General features: G+C 52.9%; 1 protein-coding gene across 1 annotated transcript in view; it reads left to right on the top strand.

Annotated features, from left to right (window-relative positions):
- PLXNA2 (plexin A2) overlaps positions 1–20,934 on the top strand; it is a 134,062-nt gene that overhangs the window by 88,675 nt on the left and 24,453 nt on the right. Inside the window, exons 13-22 of the mRNA XM_030965561.1 lie at positions 5,803–5,954; positions 9,597–9,714; positions 10,170–10,306; positions 13,441–13,608; positions 14,105–14,202; positions 14,515–14,521; positions 15,698–15,839; positions 16,018–16,161; positions 17,303–17,537; positions 18,942–19,084. Of these exons, the coding sequence (XP_030821421.1) occupies positions 5,803–5,954; positions 9,597–9,714; positions 10,170–10,306; positions 13,441–13,608; positions 14,105–14,202; positions 14,515–14,521; positions 15,698–15,839; positions 16,018–16,161; positions 17,303–17,537; positions 18,942–19,084 (1,344 nt within the window). The remainder of the gene's footprint in view (positions 1–5,802; positions 5,955–9,596; positions 9,715–10,169; positions 10,307–13,440; positions 13,609–14,104; positions 14,203–14,514; positions 14,522–15,697; positions 15,840–16,017; positions 16,162–17,302; positions 17,538–18,941; positions 19,085–20,934) is intronic.

The raw sequence follows: 20,934 nt of genomic DNA, 5'->3' as shown, positions 1-20,934 counted from the left end.
ACATCCAGAGATGGTGACTCTACCACCTCCCTGGGAAGAGCATTCCAGTGCTTTATTGTTCTTTTAGTGAAAAATTTCACCCTAATATCCAACCTGTACCTTCCCTGATGTAGCTTGAGACTACTGCACTATACACTACACTACTACTACTACTACTCCACTATACTGTACTACTGCCCAAAATCCGCCCAGCCCTGAGAAATGTGGGTAAAACACTCCAGAACTTTCTGGGATGGTTTTAGCGTGCAGCCTCTGTCCCACCCACGCTGCAGTGACCGCCATGGACTGCGGCGGGAATGCTAATTAAACCAGGGAGCTAATTAGTCTGGAGTTGGTGGTTCTGATATTTCTGTTCAGCCCACTGAGGGATGCAAAATGTGTCCCAGGAGCATTTTCAGCAGTGAAACTGCACTCGCTCTGTTAACGCTGCTATGAGGAGTGACACTCCTGTCAGGTGGGAACGAAGGAAGGTTTGGGTTTCTCAGTTAATTAAATCCCCCAAAAAAGCCTCCCTTGCCCTGGGTGTGTATCCACACTGCAAAAGGTGTAACACAGCAGGATCAGAGTTGTCTGTTATACCAGTGCTGCAGGCAGCGCTGCTCAGCACCCAAAATCTGCCAAATGGATCAGAACCCAAGTGAGTGTGGAAGTCTCCTCTTAAATTAAATTAGTTTTTGCACTGGTTTAACTAAACTGGCTCAGATCCCATGGGAGGGAGGCATCAACCTCCTTTTGTGGAGAGAGGAGGAAGTACAGAGGCTGCTGCTGTACTGGGGCTCGGTGGGGCTGACAGGAGAATGATGTTGCTAAGGAGGGTCCATCCATCCTCAGGGACATTATCAGATTTGGTTTTGCTGTTTTGGTATTTCTGCCTTAGGCCTTCTGCCAGAAGTGGTACACCTTTGCTGGGCAGGTGTTTCTCTCGTGCAGGATTTCTCTCGTGCAGTGTTTTGTACAGGGCAGAGTGGAGCTGGTGGTTGGTTGTGCAGGGATGGGAAAGCACTAAAAACTGTTGGAAGCTTGTCCTTTCCCTGCTTTCCACGTTTTCCAAGTCCCAGCTGTGCTACCAAGAGATAAAATGATCCTTAAAGGCTCCCCTGGATCTTCCCCTTGCCCTGCCACTGGGCAGAACCCAAATTTCTCTTGCCCAAGTGCTGTTCTGCTGCACAAGGTTGTGCTACAAGAAGCAAAACAGCCTCTGCTGAGATTTGCTTCCCCATAAACCATGCCGAAAGTTGTCAAGTCAAAGAAATCTTGGAATTATTTATCTGCCCCTCCTTGAGCTGGGCAGAGAAGGGGAAAGCACTGTGCTCCAGCCACCAAGTGACTCGCATGTGAGCAGTGCCAGGCTGGCTCTGGCAGCTGGCTGCAGGCAGGGCACTGCCACCAAGTGTTTTATCACTGTCCAACTTGAAAGCAATACTTTTGGGCTCTGTCCAAGCAGAAAAGAGCAGAGCTCTGCTGTTACAGATTTCTTGACTCCATCCCCAGGTCTGTGTCTGAGCCCTCAGAGTGAGACTGGAGGAGACCATGAGACCTTCCCAGTGTTTGTTGCTGCTGGGTCCTTTCCCAATATCTGAGCTTTCTCAGGATTTTGGGTACATTTTGCCATGCTCAGTGCTGCAGAGCTGTGCAGCTGGGAGGACACCCTGCCCTGCTGGGACTGACCTGGCCCTGGCAGGTTCAGAGCTGGCACTGGTGCCACGTCCCCCATCCCTTGGGCACCAGCAGTGACAGGACTGGGGAGCAGGGTTTGCTCTCATACTGAATCTCACATTGCAGCCTGGATTACCCAGAGTAAAAGAGCCTTTAATATGGGCTGGTTTCCACTCCTTTTGCTTCATCTGGCCAGGTTCACTCTTTGTGACAAGGCTGAGGTCAAGGGCCTGGCTCCCAGGCGCCAGTGCCTTCGGGGGATGCATAAATAAGGAGATTGTGTCTTAACAGTTCTAAAAGTAAATGAGCACTGGGGTATTTGCAGTCCTCTCACTGAGTGAGAGGTCCAGCCCTCCCCAGCAATGTCTCCTCAGCAGCTTAAAACTTCCACCCGGCCTGTGGCCTTAGCAATAAATAAATAAAAATCGGTTTTCTGGCGAACAAGCGGCGCTCTGATCTCCTATTCATTTATTTGCAGGCCTCATTAATATAACATCAGCGCAACAAACAGCTGAAGGGGGGGGCAGTGTCAGGCTGAATAATGGAGTTGCTCTGCTGAGATAACAATTAGGCTCTGAATGTGCCATCAGCTGAGGCAGAGACAAGGAGGGATCATGCCGGGATGACAATGCTCATGTGCTGCCTCCCCGCTGGGCTCATCAGCTGGGATCCAGGGCTCGGAGCAGCAGCAAAAAAGCACAAAGAGGATGGAGGTGGATGGGTTTGGGGAGGGGGCAGGGGCTGTGCCGTTGATTGGGGTCTCTCTGCACCCCAGCAGATGCCAAGGGCTTGCTGTGCAGGGCTGTGCCTTCCCTGCAGCTCCGCAGGGAAAGCCCCAGCGGCTCCAGCTCTCCCTGGCTCCTCTCTGATTTCTTCTGCAGGCAAAATGTTGCTTCATGTCAGAAACGCTGAAAGATTCGAGCAGCAAGACATGACACTGAGAACATTTATCCTCCTTGCTGGAGCTGTGTCCTCTGCAGGCTGTGAGGGGAAAGTTCTGGCACTGGGTTGGGGCTCCTGGATCCCTGGGATCCTTGCATCCCAACCTGGGGAATCCCTTGGGTTCCAAATTTGGGGGATCCCTTGGATCCCAACCTTGGTGGTCCCTTGGGTTCCAGCCTTGGGGGTCCCGTGGATCCCAACCTGGGGGATCTCTTGGGTTCCAGCCTTGGGGTCCCTACCTTGGTTCCAGGTAGAATCAGCAGTAAGAGAAGGGCTCTGGAGCACCTGCAGCCCTTCCCTGACCAAGGGCAGGGTGTGAGGGTGACTGAGCTGCTGCCACCCTGCTCGTCCCTGTACCCAGCCCATTTTGTCACTGCCACAGGGCTGCACACCTGATCCTGTCCAGCATCATTACAGGGGCTGGGCTGGGATTTGTCTCTGCAGTGGGGAGAGGTGACCTGCTCAGAATAATTCTGCCTCCCACACCCCGCTCAGATCTCAGTGACTTTCAAGCTGCTTCAGTTTAGCAAACAACCTGAAAAAACAGCAACTGTCCAATTCCTGGAATGGCCTTGCTCTTTCTCAGCTGTCCTTTGGAGTTCCTTTTCATCCTCCACAGAGCTCTAAGTGAAAAGCCACTCTGGTGAAGTGATTTTCTTGAAATTGGGGAATATCTCTTGCTAATCCTGTCTGTCTCAGATCAGAAATCTGGGCTGGCAGCCCTGCAGCTCCCAGCTGGGATCAAGGCAGACCAGGGCTGGCTGTGCTGGAGGTGCCTCCTGCTCACCCCAACGAGGAGCCCAGGATGCTGCTCAGAGGGTGCCCAGCTCTGGGTGCAACGGGACCTTTAAGACTTATCTTCTTTCTGCGATTTTGACTGAATCTCTCCAGCTGTAATTAATTGAATGCATCTGTTCTAACCCTGGGGCTGCTTTATGGCACAGTTACTTCAAAACTGTTCAATTAGTGGCCACTAAAATCTAGGTCGAGTGGAGCTCCATATTGGGGATTTTCCAGGTCAGGACATTTTTAAAATACAGCATCAGCTGGGCTTTGTTCAGGGAGGCCTCTCAGCCCTGCTGCTTCTGCTCAGCTCAGGAAATGGCAAGCAGTGACTTCTTCTTTTTGAGCGGTGATGAGACAACGAGACAGCGGAGTAAGTGCCCCAGTAAATGCATTTTAACATCATCCAGAGCTGCAAAGGACAGTTGTAACTGTCAGCCAAGTTCAGGTGATTCCCCAGCAGTGATGTAAACACCACCAGGCCTCCAGGACTCGGTGTAACACAATCCAGCTTGGTTTTGTAGTGGGTTTATGAGCACGTCGAGCTTCCCAGAGCTAAATGGTACAAGACAGGCCGTGGTGTGAGTTACAGGGAACAGCAGCACAACAGGCAGTGCGTGGTGAATAAATTAAAAACCTCCAGCAGGCCGTGGAGGGGACAGGGAGGTGGGAATTAAAGGATGTGGAGGAAGGAGGGGGTGGCTTGGTGGGTGCATGGAGCTGGAATAACCTCAGCCAAAAATGTGTGGCCAAAAATGGGGCAGAATGCCCAGGGAAGTGCTGCAGTCACCCTGGCAGTGCTCAAAAACCAAGTGGATGTGGCCATTGGCTGAGTGGGGATGGTGGGATTCCTTCTTGAAGATCTTGGGTGTCATTTTGGGGATGCTCTGGGGAGCTGGGAAGCACAGAAGTGATGGGGACAGGGGTGTCCCATGAGGGCTGCTGTGGGGCACGTCACTGGGATGGTGGCACTGCTGTTTGGCCCCGTTCCTCACTCCTGAGGAGGTGGGAAAACCACCCATCCACCTGGAAACTGTGAGGAAAAGGTTCCAAAGAGCCTCAAGTTTTTTGCCAAAGACAAGGGTGGAACAAAGAAGCGTAAACAAGATTTATCCATTAAATTAATTAAATTTCATTATTATGGATTGTGTTTATTTATTAATAACTGCAGCGCAGGGAAGATTAGAGACTCACCCAGGAGCAACAACAGAGCAGTGGCAGATTCAGGATAACTGTCTGAGAGTCCTGGGTCCAAATTTTGTGACCATGCATTATTGAAATTTATACTCCTAATTGAAGAGGAGATTGTCCTTAATGCAAGTCCGGGGAAGCAGGGATGATTATGGCTGAGGCAGGCTATAAACAGGCAGCTTGAAAGCACACACCTCACCCTTTAACATTTTTAAGTCATTTGAGGTGCCAAGTCACTAATAAAATGTGACATTAACATTCAGAGAACAGTCAAGGCAGAAGGCAAAATTCTCCAAGCACCAGGCTGCTTCTGGAAGGTGACTTACCCTGTTCTGGATGGAGAGGGGAGCCAGCTGTGTCTTCTGCAAGGATTTCTGGGAATGGCACTGCCCACTCTTCTTGGCCAGCTCAGGGACCTTGGAGTCCTCTCTTGGAGCAGGGCATGGATGGATTTCAGCATCCTTGGGCTCCTCCAGGACACCCAGAAGAGCCATGAGGGGTGGGCCTGGCTGGTCTGGCAGCAGCAGGAGCGGTTCCAAACCAGGGATGGGGCTGAAGAAGGGGCCTGGTGAGGATGTCACTGTCGCTGACATGTTTTATGAAAATCCTTTCGCCAGGAGTTTTCTCCTGAGAAGCTGAGAAGCCTCAGAAAAGCAATGTAAACAATAATTATCTGATTGCTTGGAACGTGCTTTGGAGGTTGCTCACCAACGGGTGCATCTTTGATTGGTTCCGTGCGAATTGTTTTTAATTAATGACCAATCCCAGCCCAGCTGTGTCGGACTCTCTGGTCAATCACAAGATTTCATTATTCATTCCTTTCAAGCCTTCTGATGAAAGCCTTTCCCTCTATTTCTTTTAGTATAGTTTTAATATATCATTGGTATAATGTAATGTAATGTGATATGATATGATATAATATGATATGATATAATATAATATAATATAATATAATATGATATGATATGATATGATATAATATAATATAATATAATATAATATAATATAATATAATATAATATAATATAATATAATATAATATAATATAATATAATATAATATAATATAATATAATATAATATAATATAATATGATATAATATAATATAATATAATATAATATAATATAATATAATCAGCCTTCTGAAACATGGAGTCAAGGCTCTCACCTCGTCCTGGGGAGCCTCAATCACCACCTCATGTCACCTCACCTTGTGCTGTCTCCCTGCAGATCCTGACGGTGTCGGGGCCCCCGGAAGGAGGGACCAGGGTGACCATCCGTGGTGTGAACCTGGGCCTGGACTTCTCGGAGATCGCGCAGGGCGTGCAGGTGGCCGGGGTGCAGTGCACGCCCCTGCCCGAGCACTACGTGGTGGCCGAGCAGTGAGTGTCCCCTCCCCTGTCCCCTCACCTGTCCCCAGGGCTGGGCACCCCCCAGAGCCCCTCCCTTGATGCTGGCTGGGGGTTATTCACAGACATGAACAAGACAGGGCTGCTGTGGAACGCGCCTCGAGCTGTTTGATTTTCCAGCATCAGTCTCAATACATGATTATGACAATGGGAAAATGCCAGCAGCTCACATTCTAGGCAGCAGACACAGAACTCAATGTTACAGCTTACTTTATAAGCTTCTTGACCAATCACACAAACCAAAAGCATATTGACAGTAGTTCTATCTAACCACTATAAGCACACGTACTTTTGGTTAAAACAATGCTTGCTTATTTTGAATACAGTACCTGCTTGTAAGCCTTCAAACACAACACACAGAGCTCCATTATTAAGCTTTAACTTTCTTAATATCTTGCTAGATAAACTTTCTGTAGCTTAGAGAGCTATTCAGACAAGCGTTAATACACAGACCATTCTTCTATTTGCTTTTGCTTTTCTACAGTTTAAATAATTTTTCTGCTGACCTATCTCATGGCTGCTGCATAGCTCTGCTCACAGTTCTGCTGCCTCTGAGGCCTGCGTCTTGCAGCTTTCTCAAAAACTCTGATTTTGTAGATTCCCACACTCCCTGACCTCCAGCCAGCGCTCAGGAGGCCAAAACCTCACCGGGAAGGGCTGTGGAGGTGGGCATGGGAAGGGATTCCAGCACATTCCCTCACATTCCCACACTCTGGACTCTCTCTGCAGGGGTTAAGCAGCGCTTTAAGCTTGCATTAAATGTTCTGTTTCCTTGCACACGGCGGTTCCTGCTTGGCTAAGCACCTTTGCTGATGAGCACCTTGCTGCTGCTGCTGCCTCCCCATCCCACTTGGAATTCCGCCGGCGCCGAGGCTGCAGCAGCCATTTGTTAGGCGGGCGAGGCGCTGACAGCCCCGCGCTCCGAGTGGGCTCCCCTGCAGTCAGTCCATTTGTTTCACTGAGAAAAACGTCAGCCCGAAATTAGGAAACAGGCCTGGAACAGGGGACGGGCAAATGAACCCCTCGGCGTGGTACCCGCTCCTCTGCTGCCCCGCGGGGCTGGGCTGGGGAGCCGAGGTGCTCAGGGGGTGTTTGGGGACATCTGTGCTGGGTGGGACGGGAGAAATAGGTGATGTCTCCTCTTGGGTTGTGTCATCTCCTGCTGGGGACCAGGACGGTGTTCTGTGCAGTAGGGCTGTGAGTGTGGAGCTGGCCAAGGTCCCATGGGTGCTCCCAGCAGCACAGATCTGCCCCAGCTTCATCCTCTGCTGGGAAACCCATTTTTCTCTGCTGGGAAATCCATTTGGTGGCTCCCACTCGGACCCCAGCAGGCCCAGGACCTGTCACCAGCAGCACGTGGTGGTGCTGGTTGGGTTTTGTCCATTCCTGGTGTTTCTTTGCCCATCTGTACGGCAGCAGGGGCATTGCTGGCCCCTCTGGAGCAGTGAGAAGCAGTGCAGACGGAATTTGGGATCATGGGGTGAAGGGTGCTTGGGGCTGCTGCAGGAATGGCACCAATACCCCATCACTGCGAGCAGTTGGGGCTGTTCTGCTGAGCAGCACGTTGTTATATTTTATTTTTCAAATAAAGGATGGAAGATTATGAAATTATCCCCCTTTGATGGTATGAAACCCTGATTTTATAATCATGACTCTAATTACGGCTCTTGAGCTTTCAAAGTTTGTTAACATCATTAAAACATTTACCCTGGGCAGATAACAGCAAGCGTTAGCATGAGAGCTGCCTTTTAAAGATGAATACAGATAAAAGGACCCTCTTAAGGGTTCTGTGGGCAGACTGAATTCCAGGACTGTAATGACTCTGCCATATGCTCCAGCCCCGCAATCTATCAGCCAGCAATTAGGTTAATGTTGGTGAAAGGGCCACTTAGCCCGGCAATCAGCACCCTACAGCTCTGCCGAATGCATCATTTTGTAACAAGGTACCTGCTGGGGATTTGGCTTTGAGCAGGGCTCGGGACCAGGTGTGCCCGGTCACTTGTGCCCTGTCCCACAGCCGGCCCTGCCCGGGCTGGGCTGCAGCTGCTGGAGTTGAGTGTTTGGTGTTTCCTTGGGCAGAGAGAACCTCCCCTCTCCTCTGCTGCCCTTGGGGTGCCAGGAATCACCCCCCAGGCTTTGTTTGCCCCAAGCTCAGAGCAGCCTTCTCTCCCCACTGCCAGTCTGCAGGAGGAGGAGGAGGAGGGACGAGGAGAGGTGAAGGAATAACAGGCAGAGAGGGGCAGGGGCGATGTCTGCTTGAAAGGCAGAGCGAGGAGCACGTGGCAGAGGAAGGCTGGGAGCTGAGAGGCTTCAATCCCTGCTCTCCAAAGGCAGCATCTCTCCAGGCAGCCCCTTTTGATGTGCAGCAACGAGGATGTGCACGTTCCAGCTCTTTACCAGCATGTGTGTATTTCATCAGGCCTCCTGGCATCACCTGTGCACAGCAGCGTCTTTTTCTCCTTCAGTCTTCGTGGTTTATTTTACTTTTTATTTGCAGTGAATTTAATGCTGCTGAAGGCAGCTCCAGCACTGCCTCCCCAAATTGGGGCCTTTTATGTCTTTGTGTGTGATGGGCAGAGGAGGGAGAGCTCCCTTCTCCTTCAGCCCAGCAGGCAGAGGCTGCTCTGGCTCTTCTCTGGTCCCACTGCCAGGGTCAGATCCCCACAGGTGGAGCTGCACCTCCTGCCTCAGGCAGGTCACTCCTGCCTTCAGCTCTTCCTCCCTGAGGCCAATTACCCGTCTCCAATCCCCCTCTCAGATTTCCACTCTGGGGCAGGTTCCTCCCACCCTCAGCTTCCCAGAGCCCGCAGGGATGCTCTCGAATTTATCCTGCCAGCATTGCTGTGGGAGCAAGCAGCATGCAGGTCCATCTGGAGAGCCCTGCCAGCTGATGCCCCTCTGAAAACCTCCCCCAGACCTGCTGGCATGCCTGGCATCCACTTGATCCCATCCCCAGCTGGTGTCACACATCCCCAGTGCCCTGGGATTTGGGGGTTATTCATCCTCAGTGAGCAGCCATGGTCAGCCCCAGCAGCTCTCCCTGGCCCTGCAGCTTTGCCCTGGGCTTTTGGGGTTGTTCATCATCAGTTGTGGTTAACCCCAGCAGCTCTCCCTGGCCCTGCAGCTTTCCCAGCCTCAGGATGTGCCCACGGGGCTGAGCTGGACCACACCAGGAGCCCCTGTGACCAGCACCAGTGTGTTTGTGGCAGCCAGCCCTGTCCCCCAGCAGAAGCTGGCTGTCTCTATCATCCCCCAGCAGGTTTCTCCAGTTGTGATTAACTGGGAGTCTGCAGTGTGAGCTGTTCCCTTAATGAACTCATCTGTTACTCTGAGGACTTCGCACTCACTTTGCTACTGGCTAATATATTGCCATTAGTGCTCTGCTTTGCTCTGGAGTTTACAGCTTGTAATAATTATGTCTAATTTTGGTTTTTTTTTCCTTTAAATTACTACACGGGGTAAAAATAGACTCAGTAATTAACTCCTTCCAAAGAGGCAGATATCAAAGTTAAAGAGGAGGTGGGGGGAGAAAGGAGAAATAATGGCAGCGTGGAGCTGAGCAGGGCACTGCTGGCACCTCCTGCCAAAACTCCACTGAGGCATTTGTGCTTCCAGGATCGTCTGTGAAATGGGGCAGGCGCTTCCAGGGATCAGCTCCGGCCCAGTGCTCCTGTGCATCGGAGAGTGCAAGCCCGAGTTCACGGCCAAGTCAGCGCAGCACTACGTGTTCGTGGTGAGTGTCCTGCTGGGGACAGCACGTGTGTGCCCAGCAGCTGAGCCTGGCACACGGAGGGGCTCCAGCTCCAGCAGACAGTCCTGGAATTGCTGGTTTTTTCCTGGGGCTTTCCCCCGGGTGTTGCTCAGATTTTGGTGGCTCTCTCAACAAGCCCAGCCTGCAGGATGGAGAGCTCACCCTGTGGATAAACCAGGGCTCCCACAGTGTTTGGATCCAGCTTTGCACCCCCAGAGCAGTGATTATGGAATGACAGATTGGTTTGGGTTGGGAGGGATCCCCAAAGGCCCTGTGCCACCCCTGCCATGGGCAGGACACCTTCCACTATCCCAGGCTGCTCCAAGCCCCATCCAGCCTGGCCTTGGACGCACTCAGGGATGTCCTGCCCTGTCACAGCCCCCAGAGCAGCTCCCTGGCTGCAGCAGGGGCCCTGAGCTGTCCTTTCCTCCCTGCAGACTCCAGCCGTGAGTTTCCTGAGCCCCAGCCGTGGCCCGGAGTCGGGAGGGACCATGGTGACCATCTCTGGCCACCACCTGGGCGCTGGCAGCCGCGTCTCCGTGCTCCTGGGGAACCAGACCTGCGAATTCCTCCAGTAAGAGACAGTACAGGCTCCTGCAGCTCCCATCCCAGCACGGATCTGCTGGAGCTGAACGTGCAAAAATCCATCTGGGAAGCCCCTGAGGCTCCCTCCTTTATTGCATGAAACTATCTTCTCTTTTATTGTGATGGAGGCTGGCATGGCAAGGGAGGGATTCACCGGTGTCAGTGCTGTTCATTGTTTCATTTTAATGCTGTTCCAGTGCTAACTGCTCTGAAAATCACAGTGAAACACCACTGGGATGGAAATATGCTTATATTGGCCACCAGTACCTGCCCCCAGCCTGGCTGCTCTGAAGAAAATGGAACATTTATATGAAATACCTCCTTTCTCTTTTCACAGACCTGCATTGCTTTTATTGTAGCCACTGCTGCAGGTGCCTCCAACTCCTAAAAATGGTCTGGGATCCTCAGGGCAGTGCAAGGCGAGGGTCTGCTCACACCTCCTGCTGAGGAACTTGCACAGCCATCAGTCTCTGCTGGGATTTCCATGGCAAATTTGCTTTTTCCCCAGCAGTGTAAACACAGAGTTGACTTTTGCAGGGTTTAATGGGTTTTCCTGGGGCTAAGTTAAAAAAGAGACGTGTGGTTTACATCTGTGTGTACCAGTACACAGCCCTGCCCACCCTGCTGGGGTGGGCACAGCCTGGGTGGCAGCCTGGCATCCAAAGGGATTCTGCCTCCCAGATCCTCACCCAGGCTGCCCAGGAGGAGCTGAGGAAGTTTCTGGGAAAGCAGAGATCCCTGGAGGTGAATTTCTCATCCAAAAGCCTGAGAGGTTCTCGGATGCAGGAGCTGTGGGTGCTCAGGTGTGGGAGCACATTGGGTTATCAGCAGGGCTTGCTCTGGATCCATCCCAGGATGGGGCTCAGGGCATTCCAGAACCTTCCAGCGCAGCTCAGCCCTCCAGGTGTTAAGCAGTGTAACTAATCCATCAATATTTCCTCCCACATCCCAAACAAAGATGCCAAACTGCTGCCTCAGGTGGAGACAGGGAACAGCAGAGGTGTGGGGCCAGCCCTGGAATATCATCCTGAAATATCATCCCTTAAATAAACACCTGATCCTGTCCAGGCAACCTGCAGCTTCTGGCCTGCAAAACCTGGAGGGGTTTTGGATTCTCTGGGTGTTCTGATGGCAGCAGGACAGAAACTTCAGCCAGGGAGCAGCGGCTGAGTGCCCCATCCTCACCGGGGCATGCCTGGGACTGCTCTGAGGCAATGAACTCCAATTGTACTCCAGGGCATGGGGGAGCCTGATGAGATGAAGCAGCTCCTAATGAGATTCCCTCTAATTACAGCTTCCCCCATTCTCCCCTCTCTGATCAGAGGAGTGGGCAGATTCACCATGACGACACAATAATAGCACAGAAAGCTAATTAGCTGATCACAGGGAGCTGGGAGCCGCTCTGCCAGCAGCCCTGCATCCCTCCCAGCCCGTGCCAGAGCTGGGCAGGCACGGGCTGGGCAGCAGCAGGGCAGGAACCCGCCAGGCTGCACAGAATCACTCTGCAGAATCCCACTCCTCACACGAGGAAGCCTTTGTGGCTAAATTAAACCAAGGTGGATGTGATAAAAGCAAGTCAGGATAGGAAAGGAGCAGGAGCAGGGCAGGAAGGGGTGGATGTGTTATTGCATCAGCAGCAATGGTCAGTGCAGTTGGTTTGAGGTGTTTCAGGGGGTTGTTTGAAGTGTTTCAGGGGCTGTTTCAGGGGGTTGTTTGAGGTGTTTCAGGCGTTTTTTTTGAGGTGTTCCAGGGGATGTTTGAGGTGTTCCAGGGCTTGTTTCTGTCCCCTCGGATGTGGGGGGTGGAAGGGCCGAGGTGTGAGCTGGGAACATTGTGGTGCCAGCTGCTCCGTGCCCTCCTGAATGCCCACTAGAGAGGGCAGGGGGTGTGTAAGGACCCCAAGAAGGGAGCACACACTGTCCCCCTGGCTCAGAGCTTTGCTGGAGCAGAGCAGGGACACGGCTGCACCTGAGCCTCAGGCAGCCAGGCACCTCCACAGCCCCTGAGGATGGTGAGGGTGGTGAAGGTCACCCATTCAGGTTTTGATTTAAGTAGCAGACTGGCAGTGAGGTGCTGCAGACCTGCCTGCCCTCTCCCCTGGGGCAACCCAAAACTAAAGGAGCCACAGAGAAAACACTGACTTTCCAGTGAGCCAGGGTAGGTTTGGGCAGCAAGGACAGCCACAGGTGGCTGTGCAGGATGTGCCAGGGATGTGCCTCCAGCACTATTTGTAGGATCAGTGTCCATGGAGCCGGGTGGTTCCTCCCAGCTCTGTTCTGGATGCTCAGATCTCATTCCCCTTCCCCATCCCTCTGCCCACCGGCGCCTTTGTGCTCTGGCAGTGCCTCGCTGTGTCGCTGCCTGCACCTTCTCTGGGGCTCTGGTGGCAGCAGATGGTCTGTTGTGTCCAGCCAGGCAGCGCCGAGCCGAGGTCACCCCGCGCCGGGGGAGACAAAGCCGAGGCAGCTCTGCCACTGCCGCGGCCCTGCCCAGGCAGGGGCTGCTCATTGTGCCGCTCACAAGAGCCTCGTGTGTGCACTGGGCTGGGGAGGGGAAGAATTTGGCTTTTCACTGAGCTCATGCATCCCGTTGAAAAGGCAGCCATCTGTTTTCACACGCCCAGCAGACGGCGGTGGGTTCAGGGGATGTGGGAGCTGCAGCTTGGCACAAAGATGGATTTCAGGGGGGCTGTGCTGCTCCCACCATGGGCAGAGCTCGGGGCACAGCTCCCCACCTTTCCTTCCATGCCAAACCCTCCTGCCCTCCCCAGCAGCTTCCCAGGTACCAGTGTGGTGCTGGCTGTAGGCTCAGCCCTTTATGGGCTGCCCCAGGACAGGACCAAGGCTGTTTCCTGCCCCTAAAGCACTGTGAAAAGTGCACATTATATGGCTCTACGCAGATATTTACTTTATGTATTTTGTTGTACTGATTAGTAGTGCTGTATTAACGTTTTAATAGTATGATAAAATGTAGTTTTGTAGTTAAAAAGGTAACTTTTGTAGTTAAAATAGTAACTATGTGAGTGGGATATTTTTTTAAGAAAGGAATGAGGTACCAGATAGCACCCGCAGGACTTTTCACAACCCCCACCCCATTAACACTGCCCATTTCCCTCCTGTGCAGGCGATCCATGGATGAGATTGTTTGTGTGTCAGCGCCCTCAGCCCACGGCCTGGGGGCTGTTCAGGTCTCTGTCAGCGTGGACAGGGCTCAGCTGGAGAGGACTTTGCTGTTTGAGTACATCGACGACCCCAAGGTGCAGCACATCGAGCCCGAGTGGAGCATCGCCAGGTAAAACAGCACCTCCTCGGCTCCCCCCTGCCCTGGGGCTCCTCAGCACACACCCGGGCCAAAAAAGGGGCTCTTTGGGAATGCACATCCCACCCAGCATCCTGAACGGGTCAGGGCTGGGCATTTCTGGGTTTGCATTTAGCGCAGCTCGGGCCTGGGGTTACAGGGAGGTTGTGTCCAGCCAGGCAGCCACAGCAGACCCTGCTCCAGGAGTCTGGGGGCTCAACCAAAGCCCAGACCACCCCCTCTGCTGCAGAGGGGCACAACTGCTCCTTAAAGGCTCCTTCTTGTGGTCCTGGAACACCACAAAACCAAGAAAGGAAAGAGCTGATGTTGATCAGAAGGGAGTGTGAGGGACAGGGTGGCTGCTGCTGTCACACCACGGGGACACTGCTGAAAGCCCTGGGCTGTACCCATCCTCCCAAGCCTAACCCTACTGGCATCTTGTCCCTGGGGCCCAGCCCAGCCCTGATCAGCCTCTCCTGCCTTCCCACAGCGGCCACACGCCCCTGACTGTCACCGGCTCCAACCTGGACGTGATCCAGGAGCCGCGGATCCGCGTCAAGCACAACGGCAAGGAGTTCATCAACGTGAGTAGGGGCTGGGAGCAGCACCCCGCACCCTGCATGGGCACTGCTGCAGCTGGGAGCAGCATCCTGCACCCCTGCACCCTGCACCCTGCATGGGCACTGCTGCAGCTGGGAGCAGCATCCTGCACCCCTGCACCCTGCACCCTGCACCCTGCATGGGCACTGCTGCCAGGGCTGCCTGCCTGGGCAGGTCTGACACAGCAAAAGCTGCTCTGGGGGGATTTCCTGCACTCCCCCAAGCTGGGGGCACTGGGAAGAGGGAATTTGACACACAAAAATGTGAGATTATCTCCTTCCCCTGTCTGTGTGTTTTCAGTCCATGAGTGAGAAGCTGAGATGAACCCCCAGCTAAATGGGGACTGAGCGAGGTTCTTGTGTGTAAGAATTGAACCTCCAGGACTTCAGAAATTATTGTGGCCAAGTAAAGCTGAAATATTTTGTTTCTATGCAGTGATCTTTGTGACCGAGTCTGTATTCTCTTGGAAAGGGCAAATCACTAAGAGGTCTTTTCCTATTACTTTTCTCCCCCTCAAGACCTTTTTCATCTGAGCTCTTTTTAAAAAGACATCTAATTTTGTTGCTAGCACTTGCAGTTACAGTGCTACAAAAATAATTCTGAAGACACAAAATTGAGTGAAATTAAATCTTTCAGTTATGGAGGGAGGCCAAATGGTTGGGCTCTTGCTGCTTCACAAGGCAAGAGCCCCATAAATCAGTGATTTCCCTGCTTTGAGGGCTGCAGGAGCTGTGGGTGTCCTCAGCCCAGCAGGAGATGACCTTCACGTTCCCTCCTGCCCACCAGTGTCACATGTTCTGTTCCCTTCCCTCGCTGGCATTTGGGAATGGCCTCTAATCACCCATTTGCAGCAGGGAACTGGTATTCCCTATGGGTCTGCTTCAGAGCTAGAGAGAAGGAAAGTGGAAAGAAATGGGAAAAAATAAAGAAAAATTAGTAAGAGCTGCTGTGTGAGCCTTTAGCTCCACTGAAACACGGCTCGTTTTGGACTCCATCACTACCCCAGTGCCTTCATGCTGGCTAGAGGAGAAGCAAATTATACCAAATCATGGCAGTAATGGCTCATGGAATCAGCAAGGTTGGAAAAGACCTCTGAGACCACGGAGCATCAGGACTGGATCAAACATTCCCAAGCTAAGCATGAACCCACTGGGCTTCCCGTCCACCAGAGCATCAGGGTCCAGCTCAGGGCAGAGTGTTCCCTGCTGAAATCCCCTTCCCCAGGTGTGCAGGGTGGTGAATGCCATGGCCCCAGCTCAGGGCAGAGTGTTCCCTGCTGAAACTCCTCTTCCCCAGGTGTGCAGGGTGCTGAATGCCATGGCCCCAGCTCAGGGCGGTTCCCTGCCTGAACCTCTTCCCCAGGTGTGCAGGGTGGGTGAACGCCATGGCCCCAGCTCAGGGCAGAGTGTTCCCTGCTGAAACCCTCTCCCAGGTGGAGGAGCTGAACTCCACGGGCCCTGGCCTCTTCATACCGAACGTCCAGTCCCTGCTTCATCTTCAACAACGTCCAGTCCCTGCTGCTCTACAACCACACCAAGTTCATCTACTACCCCGACCCCACCTTTGAAATGCTGAGCTCCACCGGGGTGCTGGAGCAGAAGCCGGGCTCTCCCATCATCCTGAAGGTAAGGAGAGCCTGGCTCAGCCTTGGGGAGCCCCAAAACCCCCAGGAAGGAGGGAAGGAGGGAGGTTCTTTCTTCTGCGGAGTTTGGGGTGCCCTAAACAGAGCCCCGTTGTCTGCACGAGCCGGGAGCTGGAGGGATGTGCTGCATCTCTGTCGGTGTTGTGTCCCCGTATCCCCAGGGCAGGAACCTGTGCCCGCCCGCCCCGGGAGGAGCCAAGCTCAACTACACGGTGCTGATCGGGGAGACGCCCTGCGCCGTCACCGTGTCCGAGACACAGCTGCTGTGCGAGCCCCCCACCCTCAGCGGGCAGCACAGAGTGATGGTGAGGGGCTGCATGTCCTGTCAGCATCCCCTTCCCTCTCCTCCCCACCCTTCATCCTCCTCCTCCAGCATCCCCTTCCACTCTCCTCCCCACCCTTCATCCTCCTTCTCCAGCTCCCTGACTCACTTGGATACAGAATCCCCAGTAGGATTTTATGGGTGTCTGATTGGAAGTTTAAAATATTGATGTGGATTAGCATGGAGAGACTTTGTCCTTCCCTGAGAGTCACTCCCTTCTAGAAGGAAAAATGCCCCTCAGAGCCTTCTAGAAGGAACAAATCTTGCTGGCAGTTCCTTTGGCACTGGGTGCCATCCTTGCTCTGGATGAAGTTGAGAGCATTCCCAGTGTTCTCCCTCCTGGAGGGGTTAATCAGACACAGAGACAGACCTGAGCTACCAAGTGGATGGAAAGGTTTTGCCTTTTCCCAAATCGAGAGCCAGGAACATCTGAACCCTGGAGTGGTTGGATCAACCCCCTCATCCAGGACAGCCCTCAGTGCCTCCCTCTGCTCGGGGTTTGGGCATTGCTGCTTCCTCTGCTGCTCCTGCAGACCAAGCCCCAGCTGCTGAACTGCCTGAGCAGAGCCCAAATGGGATTGTAATTGTGATTTATTTCCCTTGAAGTTCAGCATCCAAAACATATTCAGATTATCACAGTGTGACTCCCAGCAGCTCAACCTGGCTGAGAGCTGCTCACATCTGTGGCCAGGGCACATCCAAGAAAAGCCTGTCCTGGTGTCAACTTCAGCCTGTTTGCTCTCACGTGGGGCTTTCTGCTCCCTTCTCTGCTCTGCCCTTGCAGTCACTCTGGTTTCTTGTCAGTGGAATGATCAGGGGCTTGTTAACGTCCACGGCTTATGAAAAGGAGTTGAAAGCTTATAAAATGAAAGTCAAATGGAGCCATCAGATAATAAGAACAAAGCCCAGATAGTGAAGGGCTGGCACATTTATCATCGCTTGAAGCCTCCCTGTGCTCTCACAAGCAGCCCCCTCTGTGTTTGAAGGCAATTGGTGTTTTCTGCTCCTGAGCAGAGGTGGCTTAGTGCTTCCCCAGGGATCTGCAGGACCCCGTGGTGGGCAGGACAGGCTTTGGCACAGGGGCACACCCCGAGCTGCTCTCAGCTGTGCTGTGTGCCCTGCAGGTGCGTGTTGGGGGGGTCGCCTTCTCCCCTGGCTCGGTGAGCATCGTCTCTGACAGCCTGCTCACCCTGCCCGCCATCGTCAGCATCGCGGCCGGCGGCTCCCTGCTCCTCATCATCGTCATCATCGTCCTCATCGCCTACAAGCGCAAGTCCCGCGAGAACGACCTCACCCTCAAGAGGCTGCAGATGCAGATGGACAACCTGGAGTCCCGGGTGGCCCTGGAGTGCAAGGAGGGTCAGTGCTGCCGGGGCTGGGTGGCCCTGGGGGCTGCAGATCCATGGATGGGGTCCCAGTTCTCCCAGTGCCCCAGGATGTGCAGCGGGGAACTGGGTGGGAGCTCCTTGGGGTTTGTGGGAGCTCCTTGGGTTTTTTGTGTGGTTTTTTCTGGGTTTTTTAGTGGGGTTTTTTTGTGGGGTTTTTTTTGTGGTTTTTTTGGTGGGGTTTTTTGTGGGGTTTTCTTGGTGGTTTTTTGGTGGGGTTTTTTGTGGGTTTTTGGTGGGGTTTTTGTGAGGTTTTTTTCTGATTTTTTTGTAGTTTTTTTGTGGGTTTTTTGGTTGGTTTTCTGTGGGGTTTTTTGTGGGATTTTGGGGGGGGGGGTTGTGGTTTTATTGTGGGATTTTTGGAGGTTCCCATGCCTGCCCCACCACGGGAGGGTGGCAGCCTGCAGTGTGTGAGCAGCAGACATGGCTCTGATGTGCAGAGAATGGGATTAGAGCTTGATCCTGCTTAGGCACCCTGCCTAAATTTTGGGTGTTATTTGGAGTATCCAGAGCTGCTGCTTGAGAGTTTCCACATTGAAGAGTCCTGTCCCTTGCAAGGAGGCAGCAGAACCTCCTCACCCCACAGGTGAAGGTGGATTTTTTGGGGGGTGCTGCTGTTGTTTCCTGTTCCTCCCACCAGGGAAGGGGCTTAAGCAATCAAAGTAAAATAAATAACTGCACATTTCATAGTGGAGAGAGAGAGTTGCATTGGATTTGTTCAGCTGATTTCAAGAGTAGCCTTGAAAGCACAGGGCAAAAATTGAGATGTATTCAGGAGAAGGCACAGATTCAGCTTGGCACAGCCCAGCTGGGGTACAGAGGCTTCCCTGAGCCAGCGTGTCACACTTTGGAGAGGGAACAGGAGGAGACACATCCAGCTGTACAACACGGTGTTAGGAGAGGAAAAATAAATCCCTTCCTGACCCCTGCAGCAGCTCACATTTGATCTGCATCAGATTTGATTATCTTGCCAACTGTTGATAGAGGAGGAAAACAAGAAGAAAGGAAAATAGGGGAGGCAGCAAGTTATGAAAACAGATCCTTGTTTCTCTGCGCAGCCTTTAAAGGTGTTTTAGGTGTGTGTGCACAGGTGTGAACTGCATACAAATTAACCACAGCTTTGTTCTCAGTCTGCGCTCTGAGCAGAGCCTGCTCTCCCACCCTGGGCTGCTGAGACGGAGCCTCCGGGGGTGCTGAGCGTCTTGGGGCTGGTCTTGTTGGCCACGTGGGGATTGGACATAGGTTGGGTTTGATTATCTCAGGGGTCTTTCCGACCTGAACCCTCCCTGAGCTGCCCCTTCTGCTGGGGAGAGCAGCCAGGCAGCCCTGCCCAGAGCCCCCTGAAGCTGAGCCCTGCCCCGTTCTCTGCCCTGAACAGCCTTTGCAGAGCTGCAGACGGACATCAACGAGCTGACCAGCGACCTGGACCGTTCGGGGATCCCCTACCTGGACTACCGCACCTACGCCATGCGCGTGCTGTTCCCGGGCATCGAGGATCACCCGGTGCTGAGGGAGCTGGAGGTAACCCCCACCCCGGCCCAGCTCCCCAGGCTCCCCGAGCCCTCGGGGAAGGCAGCAGGGAGCCCTGCAGCACCTTGAGGGCTGCACACCACACAGGTGTGATCCAGCTTCATGGGATGCTACGACTCCCCTTTCCTTTCTTACTCCCCTATGGGCTTCTGCATGCACTTAACTAGACAGGGAAGCATGACTAAGATGATAAAAACAATTATTACAATCTAAAAAATTCCCCTGACAAAAGGTGCAACCCATCCTGTGAACCAGTCATTGGATGCCCTGGGGTCAGCAGGGTTCATTTTAACTCCCAGCCTGGAGTTTTATCTCCTCCCACATCACCGGATTCCTTTCGGCTTCTCCTCCCTGGTGTTGGTTTATTTTTATTTTATGAGGGTTTATATCGCTCTAGGGCAGCGGCAGAGCAGGGCAGAGCAGTTATGGTGTGTTTAAAGTGCTCCAGAGTCACCTGGTGAGGCAGGGGATGGGTGAGAGCCCGGAGCATCCTGCTCGGAGCATCCTGCTGCTGTTCCCTCGCGTGTCCACAGGAGGGCAAGGAGAATGCCCGGGCATTCCAGCCTCCGAGCGAGCGCTTCCATCTCCCTGGTTTTCCCACCAGGATGTGTAAAAATATACAAAAAACTTCCACTGGGAATATGGAGGAATTGGGAAGGCACAGGGGCCTGTCAGTGCACCTGGCAGATGGGCTCTGCTCACCTGGGAGGGGGCCAGAAATAGGATGGGGTTCATAAACATCACCTCACACCTGGGATGGGGCTGTGATGCCCACCCTGGGATGGAGCTGCCATCCTCCCTGTGGGATGTGCAGAGGCTCAGCTCAGCTTTTCAGGGACTGGGATTGGCCCCTGAAATCCTGTTTCCTCCTCACAGACCAGGGATGGATGTAGGAGGGAGGAGTCCTGGTTGCCTAGGGCTGGATTCCTTTAACCAGGCAGGCTTTCCCCACCATTAAAGCATCAGTTTGGGTTCCTTTCCTCGCCACCAGCACCCAGCAGTTGCTGTGGTGTTGCTAAAACAGGAGCAGCCTCTCCCAGCCCATTCCTGCTCCGAGTTCTCCAGCTCCATGCATTATGTTTGCTGTTGGAGTTGCCAAAGAAGCTGACACTCCAGCAAACAAATATGAATGCTTTTTTTTTTTACTCATGAAAAACAGAATTGCAGAAGTGATAAATGTGTTGCCAATTACACAGTTGCTTAATTATGTAACGTTAGTAAAACCAATACATAACTCTCCAAGATGTTTGGTAAAGAGTTGCTTCATGCAGTTCATCATTTTCACTTGTAATGAATTACTTGAATCCGCAACTGGCTGAAAGCCTCAATTAATTTTTTACACTTGGCCCATAATAAAGCAATAGTCTAAATTAGTATTTAATTTACTTACAAGGGTGTCACTTTTTGTGCAGAACAAGCAGAACTGGGTGTCATTTCTGAGGCCGTTAGGCTTCAGGCTGCTGCTTTATGGCATGGACAGAGTGCAGCTCCCAGCCAGGGCTCAGGGCAGCTGTGGAGGGGGAGATTTGCTCAAAATGCACCAGAAACCACATCCAGGGATGCTGAGATCCTGAGGGTGCAGCCAGGGTTAAACTATCCCGATGCCCCCAGCGTGAGAAGGCCATGGGACTGCTGGAGCAAGTCCAGAGGAGGCCAGGAAGTTCCTCAGGAGGCTGGAACAGGTTGGGAGAGTTGGAAATATTCAGTCTGGAGAAGAGAAAGTCGTGTGGAGACCTCCCAGCACCTTCCAGGGTCTGAAGAGGTGACAAGAGAGCGGGAGTTGGGACTGTCCATCAGGAACTGCAGGGACAGGACGAGGGAGAATGGATTCAGACTGGCAG

The sequence above is a fragment of the Camarhynchus parvulus genome, chromosome 26, assembly GCF_901933205.1.
Source record: "Camarhynchus parvulus chromosome 26, STF_HiC, whole genome shotgun sequence".
Classification (NCBI taxonomy): Eukaryota; Metazoa; Chordata; class Aves; order Passeriformes; family Thraupidae; genus Camarhynchus; species Camarhynchus parvulus.
This window is presented reverse-complemented; position numbering and strand designations above follow the sequence as displayed.